The sequence below is a fragment of the Bubalus bubalis genome, chromosome 23, assembly GCF_019923935.1.
Source record: "Bubalus bubalis isolate 160015118507 breed Murrah chromosome 23, NDDB_SH_1, whole genome shotgun sequence".
NCBI lineage: Eukaryota > Metazoa > Chordata > Mammalia > Artiodactyla > Bovidae > Bubalus > Bubalus bubalis.
The window spans coordinates 16,941,123-16,962,960 of NC_059179.1; the positions used below are offsets into that span (position 1 = coordinate 16,941,123).

General features: G+C 42.5%; 1 protein-coding gene and 1 long non-coding RNA gene across 2 annotated transcripts in view; one reads left to right on the forward strand and one right to left on the reverse strand.

Annotated features, from left to right (window-relative positions):
• Positions 1-981: 981 nt before the first annotated feature.
• Positions 982-20,283, forward strand: LOC123331457. Its single transcript, XR_006548113.2, has 3 exons — positions 982-1,056; positions 18,094-18,162; positions 19,532-20,283. It is a non-coding gene; the product is annotated as an uncharacterized LOC123331457 (long non-coding RNA).
• Positions 10,875-21,838, reverse strand: part of PDLIM1 (PDZ and LIM domain 1) — a 40,311-nt gene continuing 29,347 nt past the window's right edge. The window contains exons 5-7 of the mRNA XM_006067832.4: positions 17,024-17,175; positions 11,834-11,951; positions 10,875-11,409 (exon numbers count right to left, since the gene is read on the reverse strand). Coding sequence (XP_006067894.1) covers positions 11,223-11,409; positions 11,834-11,951; positions 17,024-17,175 — 457 coding nt within the window. The 3' untranslated portion in view covers positions 10,875-11,222. The remainder of the gene's footprint in view (positions 11,410-11,833; positions 11,952-17,023; positions 17,176-21,838) is intronic.

Below are 21,838 nucleotides of genomic sequence, written 5' to 3' on the forward strand. Positions count from 1 at the left end.
AAAGGCTACCCACTCCAGTATTCTGGCCTGGAGAATTCCATGGACTATACAGTCCGTGGGGTCGCAAAGAATCGGACACAACTGAGCAACTTTCACTTCAACTTTCACTTCATTGTGAAGACAGACCTTATGTCTCACTGGGAATTGCTTCCCCTGCCTTATAAAACATGGCATTATAAAACAGGGCATACAAATATGCCCTTCAGGGAGTGTTAATTAAAAATACTGAAGGGGAGCAATAGAGTTACCTAAGGCCAGTGTGAAGTAACAAACAGGGGCTAATATTCAGGGGCTATTAGAAGCAATAACAGAGACTTTTACTCCTAGTATAAATTTGTCTGGGTTTGATTTGTGTGCTCAGTAGAGAAGGCCTTTATTAAATGCCTTGTTCAAACTTTTTGAAGGCATGATACACTGAACTCTGAAGTTCTAGAACATAGAAATCGTTTTACTTCCATTTTAGTCAGAGATCTTCCTGCTGATAGAAAGAAGCAAATTAAAGACAATGTAGTTGAGCAGATCAATCTTTTGATGTCATTTGGGGGGCAGTCCAGTTCTTTTTTTTTTTTTTTTTTTTTTTTTTTTTTTAATGGCTGTTCTGGGTCTTCTTTGTTGCGCACAGGCTTTCCCTAGTTGGAGTGCTTGAGCATCTCATTGTGGCGGCTTCTCTTGTTGCCGAGCATGGGCTCTAGGGCAGGTGGGCTTCAGTAGCTGTGGTGCACCGGCTTAGTTGCTCTGCAGCCTGTGAAATCTTCCCGGACCAGTGGACCATGTCCACTAACCACCGGACCACCACTGAAGTCCAGTAGTTCAGTTCTTTCAAGAATTAAAAGCAACTATATTCGTCCTGCAAATCTCTACAAATCAGAGATGTAAATACAGCCCACAAGAACCTGAGCCTAGTTAATATAATCAGGTAACGTAAACAAAAAAGCCTGGGGTTGGAGGTAGGGGGATAGGCAAGGGAGAGGAGAGGGCATTTTAAAAGTTCAAACTGCTGAAAAGACTCCCTCATGGAAAATCTAACTGACAGAGCTCTAATTAACCGGCTTAAATGTAAGCACTTATGAATTATATTTCTAAACGTAGTAAAAGCTAACCAATTGTTTTTCAAGTTCACATGACCTAAGATTAATCTCTAGTAAAGAAAAGCAAATTTAAAGTTATTGATTTAAATAGACACGGCTATAGAGTTATCAAATTAAAAATAAAATGTTTATTCTACCTGGGTTTACTAGTTAAGTAAGTTGTGTTATCTCTGTTACAACAATTAACAGCTTGGGATGATGGTTGACCCTGTTTAATGTTTCACGAATTTTCTTTGTTTTGGTTTGTTTTTCCATTTGCAGAGGCTGTTTATTGGCATTGATAGTCTGAGTTTTCTCCCCCTTTCTCTCTTCTATTTTTTTTTCAACTGAAATAGAGTTGATTTACAATGTTGTATCACAAAGTTTTCATGGGTAATCAAAACATAATTGTTGAGAACAAATAAATATAAATGGGATGGGACTTTTTAGTTGAACTCTTTAAGAATAGTTATGTTTTATGGTATGCCTACTTAAAGAGGGAGAGGACATAGGTACACCTATGGCTGATTCATGTTGATGTATGGCAGAAACCAATGCAATATTGTAAAGCAATTATCCTTCAATTTAAAAAAAAATAAATTAAGAAAAAACTAGTTTCTCCAAACCTTTTTTGTAACTTGAAACTTTAGAGTGTTGATGAAAAACTTAATCAGTGGTCAATCTAAGAAAGAAATGGAAATTTTACTCAAGCAAACATGAGGATTATAACCCAGGTAACAGTCTTTCCTAGAGCTCTCAGGACTGATCCAAAGAGGTAAGAGGGGAGACCAGTATATGCATGATTGTGGCAAAGGGGTATAGGCAATCAAGCACACGTCTTGGTAGAAGTTTTCTGCTATTCACAAGGAACAGATATCTTGATTAATGGTTTTAGTGCTCTTCTAAGTATGAGGAGATGCAAAAAAACTGAGTTCATAAAATTTTCTGCTGGAAATGTGTGTCTGAGGGCAGGTTCTGTCAGTTTTCCCAGAGCACAAAGTGCCTTATCCTGATCTTCACCTGGAATTCCTTTCAGAATGTGTTGTGGGTCTGTGACTGCAGCGGCTTATGACTTGATTTGTTGAACTGAACAGTGAACAACATTATTTTACAACCCATCTCTTTTGGTCTTAATTTCTACGAAGGTTTGGGAGACATTTACTAGGAATGTTCATTCCCAGGTTAGGTGAGGAGTTTGTTGATAGGCTGCTCACTGTGCTATTTATTACCGAACTGACTAGGCTCTGTTAACAGTAGCCAAAAGCCTCTGGACTGCCTATCTTACTATCCTGTTATGGTCCAGAAAATGGTTCCCTCTTGTTGCTTCTTCCCCTATCTAGAGTTGTTGTTGCCGTTGTTTCATTGCTAAGTTGTGTCTGACTCTTTTGTGACCCCATAGACTGTAGCCCTCCAGGCTCCTCTGTCCATAGGATTTCCCAGGCAAGAATACTGGAGTGGGTTGCCATTTTCTTCTCTAGGGGATCTTTCCAATCCAGGGATCAAACCCAAGTTTCCTGCGTCAGCAGGCAGATTCTTTACCACTGAGCCACCCAGAAAGCCCTATCTAAAGTTACACACTTACAGCCATCGATCTTATAGGATTGTATATTTGGTCAATCGTTTCAAGTCACCTAGCCATCATGATTTTTATCAGAAGCTCAGTCACACATTTGGTAATGCAAGAAACAATAATCTGTAAAATAAGGCAGAATACAAATAATATAGCTAGTGACATTCATAAGTAAGAATTTAAGCTGAGATCTTCCATTAGGTGCAGCCCAGCATACGTCCAGATCATCTGACCCAGTGCTTTCAGTACTAATCATTCTCTTTAAGGGAAATGATACATTGGCATTGTCCATAAATTTCACCAAAGATATCCTCATGTACAAGGTGAGTGATGTGTTGCCCTGACCACTTTCAGGACAGAGGAAGTGCACACCTTCTAAGGAGTTACATGGCTGGTTCCAAAAGGAAAAAAAATGTGTCTTTAAGGTTGAGCAAGTATTAAGTATATGTAATTAAAACTACTAAATTAATAAAGAAAGCACCTTCTTATCCAAGGAAGTTTTTTTTTTTTTTTTTAAGATACAAAGAATGGAGATGCATTTTGTTAAGGGAAAGAAAGGTAATTTATCCTAAAGATAGCTCTGAGGTATTTCTGCCATTGGAAGGTCTGGTTGATGCGTAATACAGATGGACAATGCACAAAGGAGGGACGAAGGAAGTCTAAAGGGGTGGAGAAAAAAGTTATGTTTAAAGTTTTCTGGTCTTGCCTTAAAATATGAATTTTATTTCATCAAGAGTTTTGCTAAATTAAACAATGAACATTTATTGAATATCTAGATTATTCCAAAATTAAATAAGATATTGAAACATTAACTACTAAACATAGGCTTCTTTTCAGAAAACCTAAAGATATTTTGGATTATTAATAAATATGTTCAGTGCTGCACTGAAAATTTTTCTATAAGAAAGCACATGACTTTTTAAAAATTATAAATAGCATTTATGTTTTCAGTTCTACAGAAAGCTAATGTAAAGGCAGTCCATAATTGCTTACTTCTTAATTTTCACTAGAAATTAAGGTATTTAAAGATTTCAACTGAGAAAAACAAAAACAAAAACAATGTAAGAGCTATGAATTAAGCATTATTCAGTGTCTTACTGAAGATTAGAGCCTGGAAGACAGACTCTCAGATAGCTCTGAGGAACTTCTCTGAAGAGGTGAAAGAGGAGCCAACGTATTAATACATATGAATATCTTGGTTGGGAAATATATGTAGTCAAATATACAATATATATTAAAAAAAAAAAAAAAGAACAGATATCAAGTTAATGTTTTTAGCACTTATCTATGTGTATATGGGAAAATGCCAGACTCTGGGGTCTTTGAAATTCTTCCTTAGATTACACACCTTAATTATCTAGGGACCCATATATCCAAAACACAGACTACTTCATCCTGAATCCCTTTCAGGGTGTACTTGTAGGTCAGCAATTGAAGTGGCTAACGGCTTGATCCTTGTAGTATAGGAACGGTGGGCAATGCTCTTTGTTCAAAAGGTTAAAAACTCTAGTTAGTATATGTAATTAAAACTACTAAATTAATAAAGAAAGCACCTTCTTATCCAAGGAAGTTTTTTTTTTTTTAAAGATACAAAGAATGGAGATGCATTTTGTTAAGGGAAAGAAAGGTAATTTATCCTAAAGTTTGTTATTTCTAAATGGAAAAGAAAATAAGGAATGAACTAATAGGGAAATAGAAAGCTGTAGAAGGTCTGTGAGGGGGAAAAAAAAAAAAAGAATCTTTAGAAAGGAATTTTATATGTGGTCAAGGCTGGCTAAGATTGAAATAAATCTAAGTGAATGAGCTTTTTTTTGTGAATGAGTTTTAATGGTAAATGCAAGATGATGCAAAACCTACGTTTTTGTTTTTCTCTGTTAAGAGAGCAAAGTTTTCTTAGACTATTGATCTACTTTTGATTACAGATTGTAAAGTTTCTTTATCCTTTTACATAATCTGTTGCAACTTTCTGTATTGGCCTTTGAAATTACTTTTTGCCACATTGGTTAAGTAAACAAGTATTGTTTCATAGTGATTTACAATCCTATCTGACTAAGTATTTTAAAATTTGTTGACACCCTTGACAAACTTTCTGAAATCAAACTCTGATTTTGATTCTTTTGATCTTTAGCTAAATTTGGGATGCTCCAGAATTTCCCTGAAACATCTCAGAGAGAGATTAACTAGGCTTATTTGGCATGTTGAATTACATGGGAAGAATTGTCAAATGAGTGATGATAAAACTTCTTAGGTTATATATTAATATAAATGTTCTAGAAATTATATGAAATTCCTAAAATTGGATATGTCCTGGCATAATGCTATGTCATAATTTTAGTTATTATCTTAATATGTTATATGTTGCATAAATAACCAAACTTCTTTGTCAATTGAATTGTAATCAGGTCCTTAACCATGCCATTTTAAGTCTTTGACATTAATATCACTCTATTTTACAAAAATGAAGATCTTCAAGAAGGTTCATAGAAAGGACTTTTCTTTTTACAAGTTTCTGATAACTTTTAGATCATACCACTGAAATGGGTAAGAAATTACAGACTTCTAGAGGAAAACTGATGGTTTCAGAAACTCCTAACAAGAGATCAAGATCAACACGAATTAATTAAATGGGACTGAATAAATTGGTGAATATGATTTTAAGTTTCATGACTTTTTGTCCAAAATAGTACTGGCTTTTAATATTTGTTCTCCAGATATGAGGAAACCTTTCCTCTTATATGCCTAAGTCTAATATACATACATATTTAAATTCTATCACATATTACCACTGTTATACATTTTTTTTAGTTTAGAGTTACCCCCCACATATTTAATTTTATTCCTGCTTCTCTACTATGTTATCTGGGATTTTCTCCCATCTTAAAAAATATTTACTATCACCCTTTAGTTTGTTTTGCTAATAACAAATCTGTTATTATTTATTTGGCCAGGCTGTGTCTTAGAATGGCACTTGGGATCTTTGATCCTCATTGTGGCATGCGAACTCTGAGGTGAGGCATGTGGGATCTAGTTCCCTAACCAGGAACTGAACTAGGGCCCCCTGCACTGGAAGTTCAGACTCTTAGCCACTGGATCACAAGAGAAATCCCTAGTTTTGTCTTTCTCTAAATGATTTCATTTCTAAAATATATTTTTTTTAATATTTTATTATTCCTATTTTGTTAATTTTTATATTTTGGCCATGACACACAGCATGTGGGATCTTAGTTTCCCAACCGGGGATTGAACCCACATCCCTTGCAATGGAAGGGCAGAGTCTTAACCCCTGGGCCACCAGGGAAGTCCCTAAAGATATTTTTGCTTGTGTACAATTCTTAGGTTTATTATTATACCCTTGTAGCACATTAAAGCTACCTTCCATTGAGGTCCAGTTTCCATTTTTGCTTTTGCAAAATTAAATATTGATTTTAAGTTTTTCAAGTGGAATCTCTTTCCTTCTTTCTTCCTTTTTTCCCTTTCCCTCTCCCTTCCTCCCTCCCTGTCTTTCTCTTTCCTCTTTTTACTCCTTCCTGACTAAAGTATACCTATGTAAACAAAGATGAAACGTTTATCTTTTTCTCTCTACCTGATTTATCCAGAATTTGGCTTCTTCAGTGGGCCCTTCTGAACGCGTTGGCTTACTAGTAACCAGATTGCAACCAGTTATACTAATCATTGTTCTAAATTTTTCTCTTTGTTGTTTTTAAACTGTTTATGCTTTGTCTCACTGCTGTACTATAGTCTTACTAATGCTATTACTTATATCCTGCCTATTTTATAGGATTCTTGTTTCTTGCATTACCATCATGTAACCAGGTCTCTGACTAAATTAGCAATGGCTAAATATCTTGAGGCAATTTGTCACATATATAACTCTCTGTAAAATTAATTGTAATAGTGTAATTCTAAATATTATGAGTTTGAGCAAGCTCTAGAAGTTGGTGATGAAAGGGAGGCCTGGCATGCTGCAGTCCATGGGGCTGCAAAGAGTTGGACACAACTGAGCAACTGAACTGAACTCTAAATATGGGGAAAAGCAACATGGGAGAAACATTTCTTGGATCACAACAGTCTAGTAAGATAGATGATACAGAGACTCTATAGGATAACAGGGCCTAATTCAATATAGCATATGAATAGCCAATCAATGGAATTCTTATCCTAGGAATGAGTCTTCCTAGCCCATGGGACAAATTGGTCATGAAATGCCTCCCACACCTTGGTCAAATTTATGACCCAAAGTGGGAAGTGAACCAAAAAGAACAAAGAGCATCACTCATCACCCAGTTAAACTAGTGGGTTAAATCATAACCCACTGCAGTTACCTACCAACAGTGTACCCTGAAGGGAATTCACGATGAGAAAAACAGGATGAGGCACTCTGTGCTTTGGCCTCTAGATAATTAAATGCATGTCCTGGGAAGAAGTTCAAGGACTCCAGATTCTTGCATCTTCACATATGTAGAAAAGTACTGAAATCACTAACTTGAGATGTCTGTTCTTCATGATTAGCAGTGATCTTTTACCAAGATGTATGCTTACTACTTGTATTTCCCAGTCATAAAATTCACATATATACTAACTTCTCCCTTACCTCTTTGGAGCAGCTTACTCAGAGCTACTGATTGACTGTTTCCTGGGCAGTAGTCCTCACTAAGACTCTGAATAAAGCTTAAGCTCACAGCTCTCAAGTTGTGTACTTATAAGTTGACATAGGGTTTGACTGGAGAAAACAACAGGATGCTTTCAAAATAGCAGTGGAGAATGGGCAGAATTGAGAAGCCAGAGTGCAAGGCAATTAGAAGAGATCTGGGACATATGAGAACAAGGAAAAACATGATACCTAGAAGCAAAACAGAAATCCAAGATGTCTTGTTTTAAGGAAGGTGCAGGTTGTGTGGTCTAGCAAAGGTAGCCAGTAGCTGCATGTGCCTATTGAGTATTTGAAATGTGGCAAGTGGCATAGATTAAAATAACACTTTGGATATATGGTACTAAATACAATGTATTATTTATTTATTTAGGCTGTTGTGGGTCCTTGTTTCTGCACTCAGATTTTCTCTAGTTGTGGCTCGCAGGGGCTACTCTTGGTTGCAGTGTGGGGGTTTCTCATTGAGGAGGCTTCAGTAGCTAGAGCACACAGGCTCAGTAGGTGTGGCACACTGGGCTTAGTTAATCCGAGGCATGTGGGACCTTCCCGGACCAGGGATCGAATCTGTGTCCTTTGCAATGCAAAGCGGATTACTAACCACTGGACCACCAGGGAAGCCCAAAACAATGTATTATTAAAATTGATTTATTGGTTCTACCTTTTCCTTTTTCATTATGGTTATTAGAGAGTTTTAAATCACATATGTAGCTTGCACTGTACTTTGGACAAGGATGAAGCATACATTTACTGATTTGTTCACCAAATATTGGTGGACTATCTCCCTGCTCAGTTGACAAAACTGATAAAGACAGAATAGCTCCTATGCGGGCTTCATTCCTTTCAGAAGACTGATTATGTGATGAATCACATGTGATGTGTGCCCTTGAGGTGTGCCCTGGATACGTGGGCACATCAGATCCTAGGCGTGGTGAACCAGCAGAGAAGCCTGTCCGGAGGAGGCTTTGTCCTGGACGACCACTGATGTTAACTAACTAAATCAAGAAGTAGAAGAATGTTGCAAATCAGAGGGAATCACTTCATCAAAGTCTGTGACTCTGTTTTTCCTCTTCAGGAAGTTGTCGAAAGGCATAGCATTTAAGGAATGATGGAATATTAGAGATATTCCAATACATTCCTTCTATTTTTGCCCTCATTTTAGATTAAGCATGACAGAAGAAATAAAATCACATGAACATGGTAGGCAAGGACAACAGGCCAAACCTTAAAATTACTCTTGGCTAAAATAATTCTATAAACCAATGGCTGCAGGAAAAGAGGAGTTCTTGGCCATAAAACAACTTGTACTGAGGACAGTAAAGCTGGCACCCTGTTTCATTTTCTTGGGAAGTTAATTAGCCTTGGAGGCTGTAGATAGTGGCCACAGTGGTCACTTGACACTCTCAGGATCTGGCCTCCACTGGAAGGGAGGCACCCTGCACCTCAGATCCCCTCCTAAGAATAATACTGTCATTAAACAAGTGTCAGACAGTTGGCACATTATCTGAGGAAAAGAACTGGAAAAAGTTCTAAGAGTGTAATACCCATTCATCCTTTTCCAATCAATAAACCCAAATCACAATTGTTACTGTATTTGTAAATCCATCAAACTTGCTGTGGTTCACAGAGCTTTCATTCTGTGTAGATTTGCCCAAATTAAGAACTTTCAATCATCTTGCCTTTTACAAACTTAATAGAAGAGAGTTTAAAGTAACAATTGTGCCCAGCAGTGTCTGACTCTTTTCCACCCCATGGACTGTAGCCCACCAGGCCCCTCTGTCCATGGAATTTTCCAGGCAAGAATACTGGAGTGAATTGCCATTTCCTCCACTATGTGATCTTCCCAACCCAGAGATTAAACCCATGTCTTTTGTGTCTCCAGCATTGGCAGGTGGATTCTTTATCACTAACGCCACATCGGAAGCCCAAAGTAAGAACTAACTGCAAACAGAAAAGAAAAATCAAGAACTTCAAAATAGTTTTCTGCCTGAAAGTTTTGCTTCAGGTCTTATAGACTAGAACTACTTATGTCTAAACTGTCCCTGGTGCGTCCAAGTTTCAGAGAACTGCAAAGTTAAATCCTAGCACTACCATCTAATTAGAATCCTTACTCTTGGAAAGCTAGTCCATAAAGGACATCATCCACAAAAAACATCAGCTATTACCCATGGTGGTGAATACTAAAGGCAGACGATTTTCTCTTTCAGAGTAGGGTTGGTGGAATGACCGGTCCATCTCTTAACAAATCAGTCTCTAGAGTGATGAGAGTGCCATTGTTTGAGCAAATGACTCCACAAGTGGTTAGTCACCAAGAGATGACCTTTGGTAACCTCAACTATGGTTTTTCCAGTGGTCATGTATGGATGTGAGAGTTGGACCATAAAGAAAGCTGAGCGCCGAAAAACTGATGCTTTCGAACTGTGGTGTTGGAGAAAACTCTTCAGGGTCCCTTGGACTGCAAGGAGATCCAACCAGTCAATCCTAAAGGGAATCAGTCCTGAACATTCATTGGAAGGACTGATGTTGAAGCTGAAACTCCAATACTTTGGCCACCTGATGCGAAGAGCTGACTCATTTGAAAAGACCCTGATGCTGGGAAAGATTGAGGGCAGGAGGAGAAGGGGATGACAGAGGATGAGATGGTTGGATGGCATCACCAACTCAGTGGACATGAGATTGGGTGGACTCCGGGAGTTGGTGATGGACAGGGAGGCCTGGCGTGCTGCGATTCATGGGGTCGCAAAGAGTCGGACACAACTGAGCGACTGAACTGAACTGATGCTGGGAAAGATTGAAGGTGGGAGAAGGGGATGACAGAGGATGAGATGATTGTATGGCATCACCAACTTGATGGACATGAGTTTGAGCAAGCTTAGGGAGTTGGTGATGGACAGGGAAGCCTGGTGTGCTGCAGTCCATGGGGTCGCAAAGAGTCGGACACAACTGAGCGACTGAACTGAACTGAACCTCAGATCTCTGATGCAAGGCTCCTTAACACCCAGGGTTCCCCGTCTCTTCTTTGAGGAGAATGCATTTGCTACTTCCCTGAGCAATCTGCAGGTTTAGGGCTGCTGGCCACCTTTCTGAGTTTACTTCCCTTCATAAAGGAGAGGCTGTAAAGGCAGCAAACCAGCCTGGGGAGGGACTTACTAGGGAGTATTTTAAGGCCATTTGGAAAGCATTCATTTCTTCAGGTAAGTCCCAAAACAGCCAGATGTAAAGAAAATATTCTGTTACAATACAACTATCTTATATTAGCATCAGAGAATAATTTGGAGTAGGCTGCAAAGAAATAAAGGAATATGGCTGTTGGGATTTCCCTGGTGGTCCTGTGGTTAGGACTCCATGCTCTCACTGCCAAAGACCTGGATCCCATCCCTGGTTGGGAACTAAGATCCTGAATGCTCTGTGGCAGGGCCAAAAAAAGAACATGGCTGTTTCAAATGCCAATGTTCTCACACCTGGAGGAAAAGGCCTGCACATCTCAAAGGAGTGGAAACCCCAAAACAAGAGGAAAGGCCTCAGAAATCTCATCTGGCTTGAGATAAGAAAGAGGACACTTGGTCACATGGTAAAGAGACACCACACTGCCTTTAAGTCTATTAATTTATTGAGTAAAAATGAAATCATCATCAGACATACTAAATTCAGTTTGGTTTGAATTTGGCTGATGTCCATTTGCAGCAGAGATGAATGAAGGGAAAGAGAAGACACAGTGACGCTGGCAAAGGGAAACCAAACAAGGCCATTTCCCATTAATTATAAAAGCAGGCATCACACAGCCAGCCTGAGTCATTAGCAAAGGGGGACATGATGCTGAATGAGCAGCGACAAAACCAAAGTAAGCAAGAACTCGGAAGAAGAGAGAGGCCAGAGCTTTCAGAGGACAAAATGCAGCAGGGGCTGCATGGAGAGCAGTGCTGGGCGGGAAGCTGCCCGCTCACTTGGGGAACACCGTGATCACGTCATAGCCCTCAGGTGGAGTGACCCGTTCCCGGGCATGCTTTTCACAGTAGATCTGATCCTCCACGAAGAAATGGCCCTTCTGTTTCAGGTTGGTGCCACAGTCGGTGCACACGTAACACTCGGGGTGGCGGTGACGTTCCCGCAGCTTCACGAACACGCCGCTGCAGGAGTGGGGAGAAGAGGTGCTCCATTAGTGACGAGAAGGTGACAGGCTGGAGGTCCTCCCAAGGGCTCCTTTCCAAGGGCAGATCAGAGCCTCCTCATTGGCCTCTAGTCATAAAGGGGCTTCTCCTGCCTGGAGGCCAGAGACATTCCCCCTGAAGAATTCCGGAAGTCCCTCCCACTTCAACAGAGCAGCCCTGCTTTTTCTGGTTTTACATGTTCATACCCTAAGGGTTTCACAGCCAAGGAAAGCCTTCACCACCTGGCTCTGGGACACAGGACCAACCTCGCCTCTCTGCTCCATTTTCCAGGCAGGAGTTTTTCTCCATCACGCCCACAATGGGCAACATGCAGCACTTTCCACATTTTCATGGTTTACACAACCTGCGGGGCCACTGATGCCTGGGGAAGGCAGATACTCACACAATGCCAGTGCCACATTTGTCACACATGGGCAGCTTCTGGGCATTTCCAATTGAAGCAGCCACTTTGGTGACTGGAGCCTTAACACTTCTGAATCCTGAGGGCTTGTTGGGATCCCCTAAAAGGAGGAAAACATTTGGGTTAGCCAGGAAGGGCAGGATTGTATAAGCATCATTTAGCTCTTTCAGAGTCACTTATATGTATGTTCCAGCAAGGTCATGGGCACCAGAATCAAACAGACTTGACTGCTGTGTGATCCTGGGCAATCCTTACTTAATTTCTCTGGTCCACAGTTTCCTTTTCTATAAAATAGGAGAAAGTTTCCCCTTCAGGGTGGAACAAAATGGTTGAAAAAGACACATGTAGCCCTCCCTGGCATATATGGTCAGCCCTCAAAACAAATTACATTACATGCTGATTAAATACATGCAAACACATTGATATGGGACTTAAAAATACTTTACATAGATGGAAAAAATTTAAAACACCTGATAATCAAATGGCAGTGTAGTCAGAGGCCAAAAGAAACCCACATTACAAGGACAACAAAATCATTATAGTACAGAATGCTAGAAGTCAGATAAAAACCACCTGCTGCAGAGCAGACAGTAGCAGCCTTCCTGCAGTCAGCTTTCTGCATGAAAAACCAGCTCCTAGTTTCCAGAGCTCTGCCTACAGCCCAGTTCATCACCTATGTAGGTAGCCGTGAATAATAATGGTAAGCTACTATTATTGCTATATATTTGGCTGGCTGTTTCCACATCACTTTTTTTTTTTCCTGTGATGTTGGCCCAGTTAAGTATTGTTATGTTTGTCAGCTATTTACACATCTCTGTCTGGACTACAAATTACTGGACCACCAGAGCTCTGTTTCATATATTTTTTCAATACTCCACAGAGCCTACCACAGGCTTAGCAGAAAAGAATGGTGGGCTACAGTCCATAGGGTCGCAAAGAGTCAAACATGACTGAAGCAATTTAGCATGCAACATGCACGGCCCAAGGTATCACCTTGCCTTTCCAAACTTTTCTCCCTTCCTTGGTCACAGTCCCAGCTTTGTTTATTATAGAATCTTTTTTTTTTTTTTTTGCATTAATTTTATTATAAAATATTGCACTCAAGTATTATTTCTGTCTTGATTATCAAGTTTTGGGGTACCAACTTAAATTCTGAACCCAAAGCAAATGCCTCCCTCACCTTATCCTAAATCTGGCCCTGCCTGAAGGGATCTCAGAGGGGCCTGGCTGGGAAGCCTCATGACTCTGAGTGTCCCAAACAAGCTCCTTCACTTTCTGGCTGGAACCAGCTGGGCTGTCTACCTGCTGTGAAGACAAGGAAATGGCATCTTTGCATACCTGGAAAGCTTGGTCAGAAAATCGGTAGTTCTAAGGGAGCCAAACCTATATGAGGTCAGGTCTCTTATGTGATGGACTGTTTTTCACAGAAAAATTACCAGCAAAGGTAGGAAGTGCAGGAGGAGAGAAGTAACATGACACATGAGCCCCACTTGGTAGGAGAACCCACATCTCTTTTTGGAACAGAGAGAAGTGAACTGATGGAGCTGGGCAAAGTGTGAGTAGAGGAGGCTGTGGGCTGCCTGATGCTGACCTCGCTGCAGCTTATACAGCCCTGCAGCACCACCTGCTGGCTTGATTTTCTTCTCTTACCTAGTCAGCCAACACTGCAAATGCAAAGAAAATTCCACATCTTTTTTCTGTCCACTTCATTGTTCAACAACACTCAAGGGCTCCATACTGCTTACAGAATCAAATTCACGGTCCTTAACCTCACACCTGGTGGTCCTCCATGATCTGAACCACAGATCACCTAAGGAGTGTCCTGAAACCCTGGGGACCTGCCAAAATGAGCCTAGATACCTTCTGAGCAAGCCTCCAGCTGAGTGCACCTGGGAAGTCCTGTATTAGATATATTGAAATCACAATTGGAAAAAAAAAAAAAAAAAAAGACTCCTTCTCCCTGCAAATTTTAGAGTTTGACCTAGAGCAAGAGGAAGTATGAGGAATCCTGGACCCTTTCTCCCAGTCCAGATGCTAAATTTCACCCCAAATGAGAAGACCCACATTGAGTCTGGAGAATTATCACCAAGCCCTGCTGCAGCCTCATGGCTCAGATGATAAGGAATCTGCCTTCAATGCAGGAGACCCAGGTTCAATTCCTGGATCGGGAAGATGCCCTGGAGGAGGGAATGGCAACTCACTCCAGTATTCTTGCCCAGAGAATTCCATGGACAGAGGAGCCTGGTGGGTTATAGTCCATGCGGACACGACTGAGCAACTAACACTTTCACTTTTTTCACCCGCTAGAGCCAAACCTCCCACCGGGGCCTCACTGACTGTGTGCCTGGCACTTTGCACATGTCATTTCCCTCCAGGCTTTAAACCACCTGTGAAGTAGCCATTATTAGCCTCACTGGACATGTGCAGAGACTAGGACTTAGAGAGACGAGCCACTCCCTCAAGGTCTCGTGGTGAGTCACGGGCAGAGACTGGACCCCAGTGCTGGTGGTGCAGGCTGCTTCATGAGCCACAGGCCTTCTCGAATGACAGCAACCCTCACCGAGTGCTTTTACCATGCACCAGCCACTGCCCTGAGCTTTGATCATTATCTCTCAAATGAAAACAGGCATTTGAGCTCCCTCACTTGAGAGCCTTCTGCATGTGGTAGATGTCTGGACTGGAACTTATGCTATTTCTTTTGTGAAAATTTAATGCAAGTGCATATTAAGAGATAAAGGAGAGACCACAAGATCTATCTCCCTTTTCATTTTTAGCAAAATTTTTATTTTATTTGGCATAAGAAGATATCCAGTCATCCAACCCAGGGGAGAAAAACTATAATTCTCAAACTCTCTTACAACTAGATAGGGCCATGTGACTAAATTCTGGTCAAAATATAAATGGAATAGTCATATGGGACTTCTGGGAAAAAGAAAGCTGGTTCATCTGGAAGATGGATTCCTCGGTTAGCCTTCCTGGTGCCTGGAAGTAGACATGATGGCTGGAGCACTAGCTGCCAACTAGCACCAGGAGGTAGCCTTGAGAATGGAGACCACTGGCTTGGCAGACAGAATATAGGATGCAAGGGGTCTAGATATTGATGAGCAGGGAACTGCCACCTCAGGACAGTTCAGTGATCCTGGGCTTCAGGTCCTTCTCTGTGACCTCTGTGACCTGAGGGCATTCAGCGAGCTGAGCCCTGAAAGGTATACGTTCTACTTTGGGTTGGAACAGATTGATATTTCCTTTCTTAAAGGATTTTACACCCATTTATTCAGAATAGAGTTGTGATTTCTCACATTTTGAAAAATCATCATCCTCTAGGGTTGGACCCCGAGACTTCGGTCAGTTGGTCTAAGACTGGAACTTAATATAGAGTATATGACTCATTCCTTCCAAACTGCACAGGTACTCCAAGCAAAGGGGGATATTGTTGGCAGGGATAATATCCTTCTAGCATAAAAGAAAGGAGAAAGCAATGGCAACCAATTCCAGTACTCTTGCCTGGAAAATCCCTTGGACGAGGAGCCTGGTAGGCTGCAGTCCATGGGGTTGCGAAGAGTTGGACACGACTGAGCGACTTCACTTTCACTTTTCACTTTCATGCACTGGAGAAGGAAATGGCAACCCACTCCAGTGTTCTTGCCTGGAGAATCCCAGGGGCGGGGGAGCCTGGTGGGGAGCCGTCTATGGAGTCGCACAGTGTTGGACACGACTGAAGCGACTTAGCAGCAGCAGCAGCATAAAAGAAGTATTTTCCTAACTTCCTGTGCCTCTAAACTGCCAATTTCTTTAAGGAACCCACCAAAGTGGGGAGGAAGCCTGGGTGCTGGGTGTGTTCAGCAGGGGACTTTCGGCTCAGGAAGGACTCCTGGGGAGCCGACTCTGCAATTGGGGACTTTCAGGAGGAAGGGGACTCTTCCAGAGGCAGCTCAGTTCTGACCCTCACTGGCTGCCCTGGGCAAAGAGCCAGCCCCTCTGGAGCCTGGCTGAAGTGGATCTCACAGAACCACTACATGTCCCTCCCAGAAGTACCAACTCTCTCTTCACAAGCAGGCACACTGGGAGCAAGAGAGCAAGAGAAGGCAGGACTCCAGTAAGCCTCAGGGAAAAGGACAGTGCAGTGTGTGGAGGGCTGCAAACCCCAACTCTCCAGACGTCACTGGTAGCTAGGTTGACAGAGAATCAGAGGAGCTTATGAATGACCACCTGGGAGGTGGATGAGCCTGAGAGCTGTGGCTCACAGGTCACCTTTTTGAGAAGGAGGAAAAGCCTCCCTTCTACAGCACACCCGTCTGCCAGGAATTTCTCACTGTTGTTGCTACAAAGCTGAGACAGCTTGCTGCCATCCGCTTGAAAATTATCATAAGAAACAAACAGTGTCTGATGTATACAGGGCAAAGACCATATCCTGAGACTTGCAGAGCCAAACAGGTAGCCCTGGGTGCCTCGAGCTTCAGATCTCACGTGTGGACAAGCCAAGGCTGGCCTGGAACCTCTTGATGAGGTTTCAAACATCGTCACAGTTATGAAGCACCTACTGTGTGCGCCAGTCACAACTCTGGGTGTTTTGTGTAATTTGATCGTCACACCAATCTTAAGAGGAAAGGATTTTTATCCCCGATTGACAGATGAGCAAACAAGTCTAGAAAGGTTCAAAGGGTTGCCTAAGGTCAATTCCGGGGTATGTTGCCACACCGGGGGCCCTCGGACTTTGAAGAGGCCGTCCACCCTAGAGCAAGAACAAGAGCATGGCCCCAAAGTGAAGCCCAGAGCCTGGCTTCCCTGTGCTGCTGATTCATTCACTCTGCTGTCACAGCCCATGACCTTCGCCCACTCACACGTGCCAACCACCACAGAAGCGCGGTATGTGGGCTCAAACGAAACTAGTGGCCAGCGGACACCCCCACAGAACGCCACAACCGTCAAGTTCACCCCCGCCTTCAGTCTCCCTCAGTGCCTGCGACAGGAAACAGCTAAGCAAGTGTGGCTGAGAGCTCATTCAGTCCCCCTCTTTTTTTTGAAAGAGCTTTTAGCATTTAAGAGGACAGCCTTCCAAAGCACACAGTGCTCTCTCCACCCCTCAGGCTGTGTTCACCTGTGTTTCAGCAACGACTACCCCTCAGCCCAGGCCTCAGACAACAGCTTCTGACCACACACACAGCTGATTACCTTTCTCCTCAGACTCCAGGATTTCCTGCAAAACCAGGAACGAAGTGGACTGTTTCGGAGGCTCATTTAACTCCTGTTTCTCCTGAAGCATCTTGTAAACTTCAGATTCTTTATCGATGACGAGTCCGCTTGGGAGCTGAGAATGGTCTAAGCTGTAAAGAATGTTTGCAAGTTCATTAGGACACGTCAGGAGTTGGGGGGGGGGGGGGAATCCACCAGGCACCCCCTCCCAAGAGAAGACACCCCTGTGTCAAAGAGTGAAGAGAAACTATCCCAATGGATGAAGCCAGCTCCTAATGCAGCCACGGACCCCCCTGATGATACGGTGAGGTGTCTGTAGGCAGGGCTGGTTGCTGCTTCAAGTCAGTAAGAGGCTAGAGTGGGTGATTCAACTACTCTTTGGCCTAATCCCATGGAACAGGAATGCTGTGCTTCTTTCAAAATTATATAAACAACATTATGTCGAAAGAAAATTTAGAAGAGGGAAAATGTCAACCACAACTGAGCACTGAAAACTCAGCTGAGTCCCCTTAGTCCAGGCCTCATTCTTTCCCCAGAGCAGAAATCAGTGTTTCCTGATGATATCAAAGTGCTCTCTCTATCTCTATAAACTCTCCTCATTCTCATGGCAAGGAGCTCTGGTCTCTTCACCTACCATACAGAGGTAACAGTATATGCCTTGTCCAGTTCACAGGGGTGGCAAGGATGAGAAAATAAGTACTTTGTTTTTTTTTATTGGAGTACAGTTGATTAAGAATGTTGTGTTAATTTCAGGTATAGAGTGAATCAATTGTACATATACATATATCCAGTCTTTTTTAGATTGTTTTCCCATCTAGGCCATTACAGAGTATTGAGTAAAGTTCCCTGTGCTATACAGTAAGTCCTTATCAGTTATTATTTTATTTACAGTAGTGCATATATATCAACCTCGATCTCCCAATTTATCCTTTCTCCCACCCACAAACCCCTGCCTTTTCCCTCTGGTAACTATAAGTTTGTTTTCTACACCTATGATTCAGTTTCTGTTTTGTAAATAAGTTCATTTGTACCATTTTTTTTTTTTTTAGATTCACATGTAAGTGATATCACATGATATAAGCCTTTGTCTGACTTGACTTCACTAAGGCAATCTCTAGGTAAGTACTCTGTAAACAATACAGTGCTGCTCTGTGTAAAGGAGATGGGGGCGGGGGGGTGACAGAGGCCTCAGCTCAAGCCTAGGGACAGGGCAAACCAGGCCTTGCTGCCCACACCTCCCCTTGTCCCTCTGGGCTCCCCATGACAGGATGAGACAGGCAAAGTTGGGGCCTCTTTCCTCCAGAGCCCGTTTTCCAGGGGAGGCACTGCTGCTGCCTGGTCTGAGGGAGGGCGGAGAGTGAAAGGGAGGCAGACTCCAGTGAGCTTTACCTCTGAAGTCTGTCCTGAGTCCCACCCCCTCCACTGCCTGCTCTAGCCATGCTATCCATTAACAGCCCAGCTGACCAGCTTTCTAACTTGTCCCCTGGCTGCCACTCAGCCCCTGGAACTGTCTTTCCTCCGACCGGAGGCCAGAGAGAGATTTTAAACATAAGAATCAGACTGTGTCGTGATGTGGCTCAAAGTGTTCTCATCTGACTCAGAACCAAATATTTACAGTTTTAATAACAAAAACACAAGCTTAACCAAATTCATCTTCTTTGGAGTAAATATTTGCTACAAAAAGTACAAAGGCCATAAAAGATGTGGCTCTGCTCCCCTCTCCAAGCACATTGCTTGGTACCCCCTGCTCACTCCAGGCAGACAAGCCTTCATGGGGTTTCTGGGACACACCAGCCTCAGGGCCTTTGCACATCCTGCTCCTTCTGCCTGGAATATTCGCTCCCCACACAGCCCCACGGCCTCCATGCTTCACTCACGTCTCTGCTCGGATGTCCCTCCTCAGAGGGGTCCCCGACCCTCAGCTTAAAACACTCCACCTCATTCACATCACTTCTCCCCTTGCTCTGCTCCATCTTTCTCCACATGTTTCTAACTCTTTTACCATGAATTATACTTATTTCTTTATTGTCTATCTTTCCCTGCAAAGCAAGCCCCACGAGGGCTGGGCTATGGCCTGTCTTTTCCATCATTGTGGGTCCTGCCCTCAATCAGTGCCTGGCACAGGGCCAGAGTTTGACAGGCGTTAGGGAAGTAGATCAAGTCCCTCTCTCCTCCTCACTGCACCCTGTCTCTGCTCCTGTGGGGTCACAGGGAACGCCCCCCAAGGCTGTGCCAGGGAAATGGGCAAACCAGGTTCCTGGGTCCTGATCACCTGCAGCCTCTGAGCCTCGGCTGCTTTTTCAGAAGCCGCCACCCGCTGGGGAAGAGGGACAGTGTGCCTGGGGGAGCCAAAGAGGAAATACCAGATGGTGATGCAATTTATAACCCACCCATTGTATAATCAGTTTACATTCCATTTTAAATGTGCCTCAAGTCACAAGGTCACTCACGTCAGTGAAATTCGGGGTTTTTGCTTTGACTACACAGCCAGGTTCTCACAGTTGAGGACAGAGCCCTCCAAGAGTGACAACCGCTCTGCTGCTCTCAGGGAAGGTCAGCATGTAGGAGAGAGACGCATCAGCATGTAACGGAGAGAGACGCATCAGCATGTAATGGACAGAGACGCATCAGCATGTAGGAGAGAGACGCATCAGCATGTAATGGACAGAGACGCATCAGCATGTAATGGAGAGAGACGCATCAGCATGTAATGGACAGAGACGCATCAGCATGTAATGGACAGAGACGCATCAGCGGCGGGCCACCTGTGCTGGCCGTGGGCGTGGGAGGGGGTGGCCACCACCTCCGTCCGTCCACAGTAGGTGGCCCCGGCACTTGTCTCTCTCTTCCATCTCCCCAGGCAGGTGATGGGCCACCCTCAGGACTGACAGTCACCAAGAGCCATGGTCTTCCTCTGGCCCAACTTTTCAGCCTTATCATTTGAGTTATACGCCAGACTCCTTCTTTGGGTCTTGAGTTCTGAGCTGGCCCTGTACTAAATGAATTATGTTATTTTGACAAACGTTTTTTTTCTGTTACACTTAGAACTATTTTAAAATCAAGATCAGACCGTGGAATGTTCTTGGGGAGAATTTTTCCCCTTCTTTGGCGTATGTTGTTATGTCTGGAAGCCACCAAGGGACCGCTAAAAATGACAGACCCCAAATTACAAGGTCATCACATATTCTTCCAGCAAACTGTCTTGGAAAATATCTCTGTGATTAAAAAAAAGAAAACAACTTAGTGTTTCTTCTTAAATAATGACAATATCTTTCTACCACCTGACAATTTATAAAGCACTTTCAATATCCATCGCCTCATTTGAAGCTATGGTTTGCCTCATTCAAAAATAAAATCCTAAGACCCAAGTCTTAAGACATTACACTATCAGATATGGACAAATGACATCACCATATCTTAAAAAAAAAAATTCTAGGACAAAAATATGCATGAGTAATGGAGTCCTAAAAAAAAGCATTCTCATTCTGTACATATAGTAACAGCATTGAAAGGAAGAATTCTAAAGTGATAAGTTTTCAAAAAATATTAGGTATATGACTAGAGTTACCAGGAGAAAAACTTCTGAGGGTGGGTCACTAAAAGCGCAGTCTTCTAAACTCAGTCTTTACAATTTTAAAAACCAAATACAAGAATTTAATCAATTTAACTCCTTCAGAGTAACTATCCATTACACTCTTCGTATTTCCCGATTCTTGTTTCTCCCTGTCAGACTTGATGCTGAATGTATACCACCAGTTCCCTCAGTGTTTAATACTTTCTTCCAGTCTCTTAGGCCCTGACCACAGGACCTGTCTCCCCAGCAATAGCCCAAGCCAGGCACTCTCTGCCTGATGAAGTAGCTGACATAGCCGGGTGTTTAAGGCCAGTGGTTTTTTGAACATGAGGAAAAAACTCCCTTTGAGTTTGTCTCAAGAGAAGGATTTCAGAGGCTAAGCCTGCAGACCTTAAGAGAATACACAAGCCTGTTCCAGTCAAAAGAGGAGCTGGGATGAAAGTCGGAAAGTCAAGGAGAACAGAGAAAAAGCACACCTATGGTTATGGGACAGTAACCTTGGGAAGAGAGTCTACTCCACCAAAATAGCAAAGTGACCAGAGTGGACATAAAAGACTGTCAATTTTTTTTTTTTTTTTTGCACCATCACCTGCAGCACAACTTAATAATCTGTATATAAATCTCAACTAAAACAAAAAAGCCATAAGAAAAAATCCCACTGCTGCTATAACCTTAATGGCATCATTTTTCTCACATAGTAAGTCAACTTTGGTTCCACACTAAAACTGCCTTTTTGTGTGACATATTTGAGACAAAAAGAGAGACAACTTGAATTATAAGATGCATCCAGAAAAAGAAGATATTCTCTTCATAAAAATAATTTTCCAGGACATCCCTGGAAGTCCAGTGGTTAAGACTGCGCTTTCCAATTCAGGGGGTGCAGGTTCCATTCCTGGTCAGTAAACTACAATCCCACATGCCTTGGCCAAAAAAACAAAACATAAAACAGAATTTTTGTAACAAAATTCACTAAAGACTTAAAAAAGTGGTCCACATTAAAAAAAAAAAATCTTTAAAAATAAATAAATAAAAAATAAAAATCATTTTCCCACTGGGGAAGATGGAAGTAGGCATAAGTGTCCCTATTCTTTCCGCTAAGTACATCTAAACACCTGGGCATCAAATATAAGATGAACATAAGATGCAGAAGAGGGACAGGAGAAGGCAGGCCAAGCAGAAACCCTGGGACCCAAGGAGTGACAGTGATGAGTCTCCAGGGT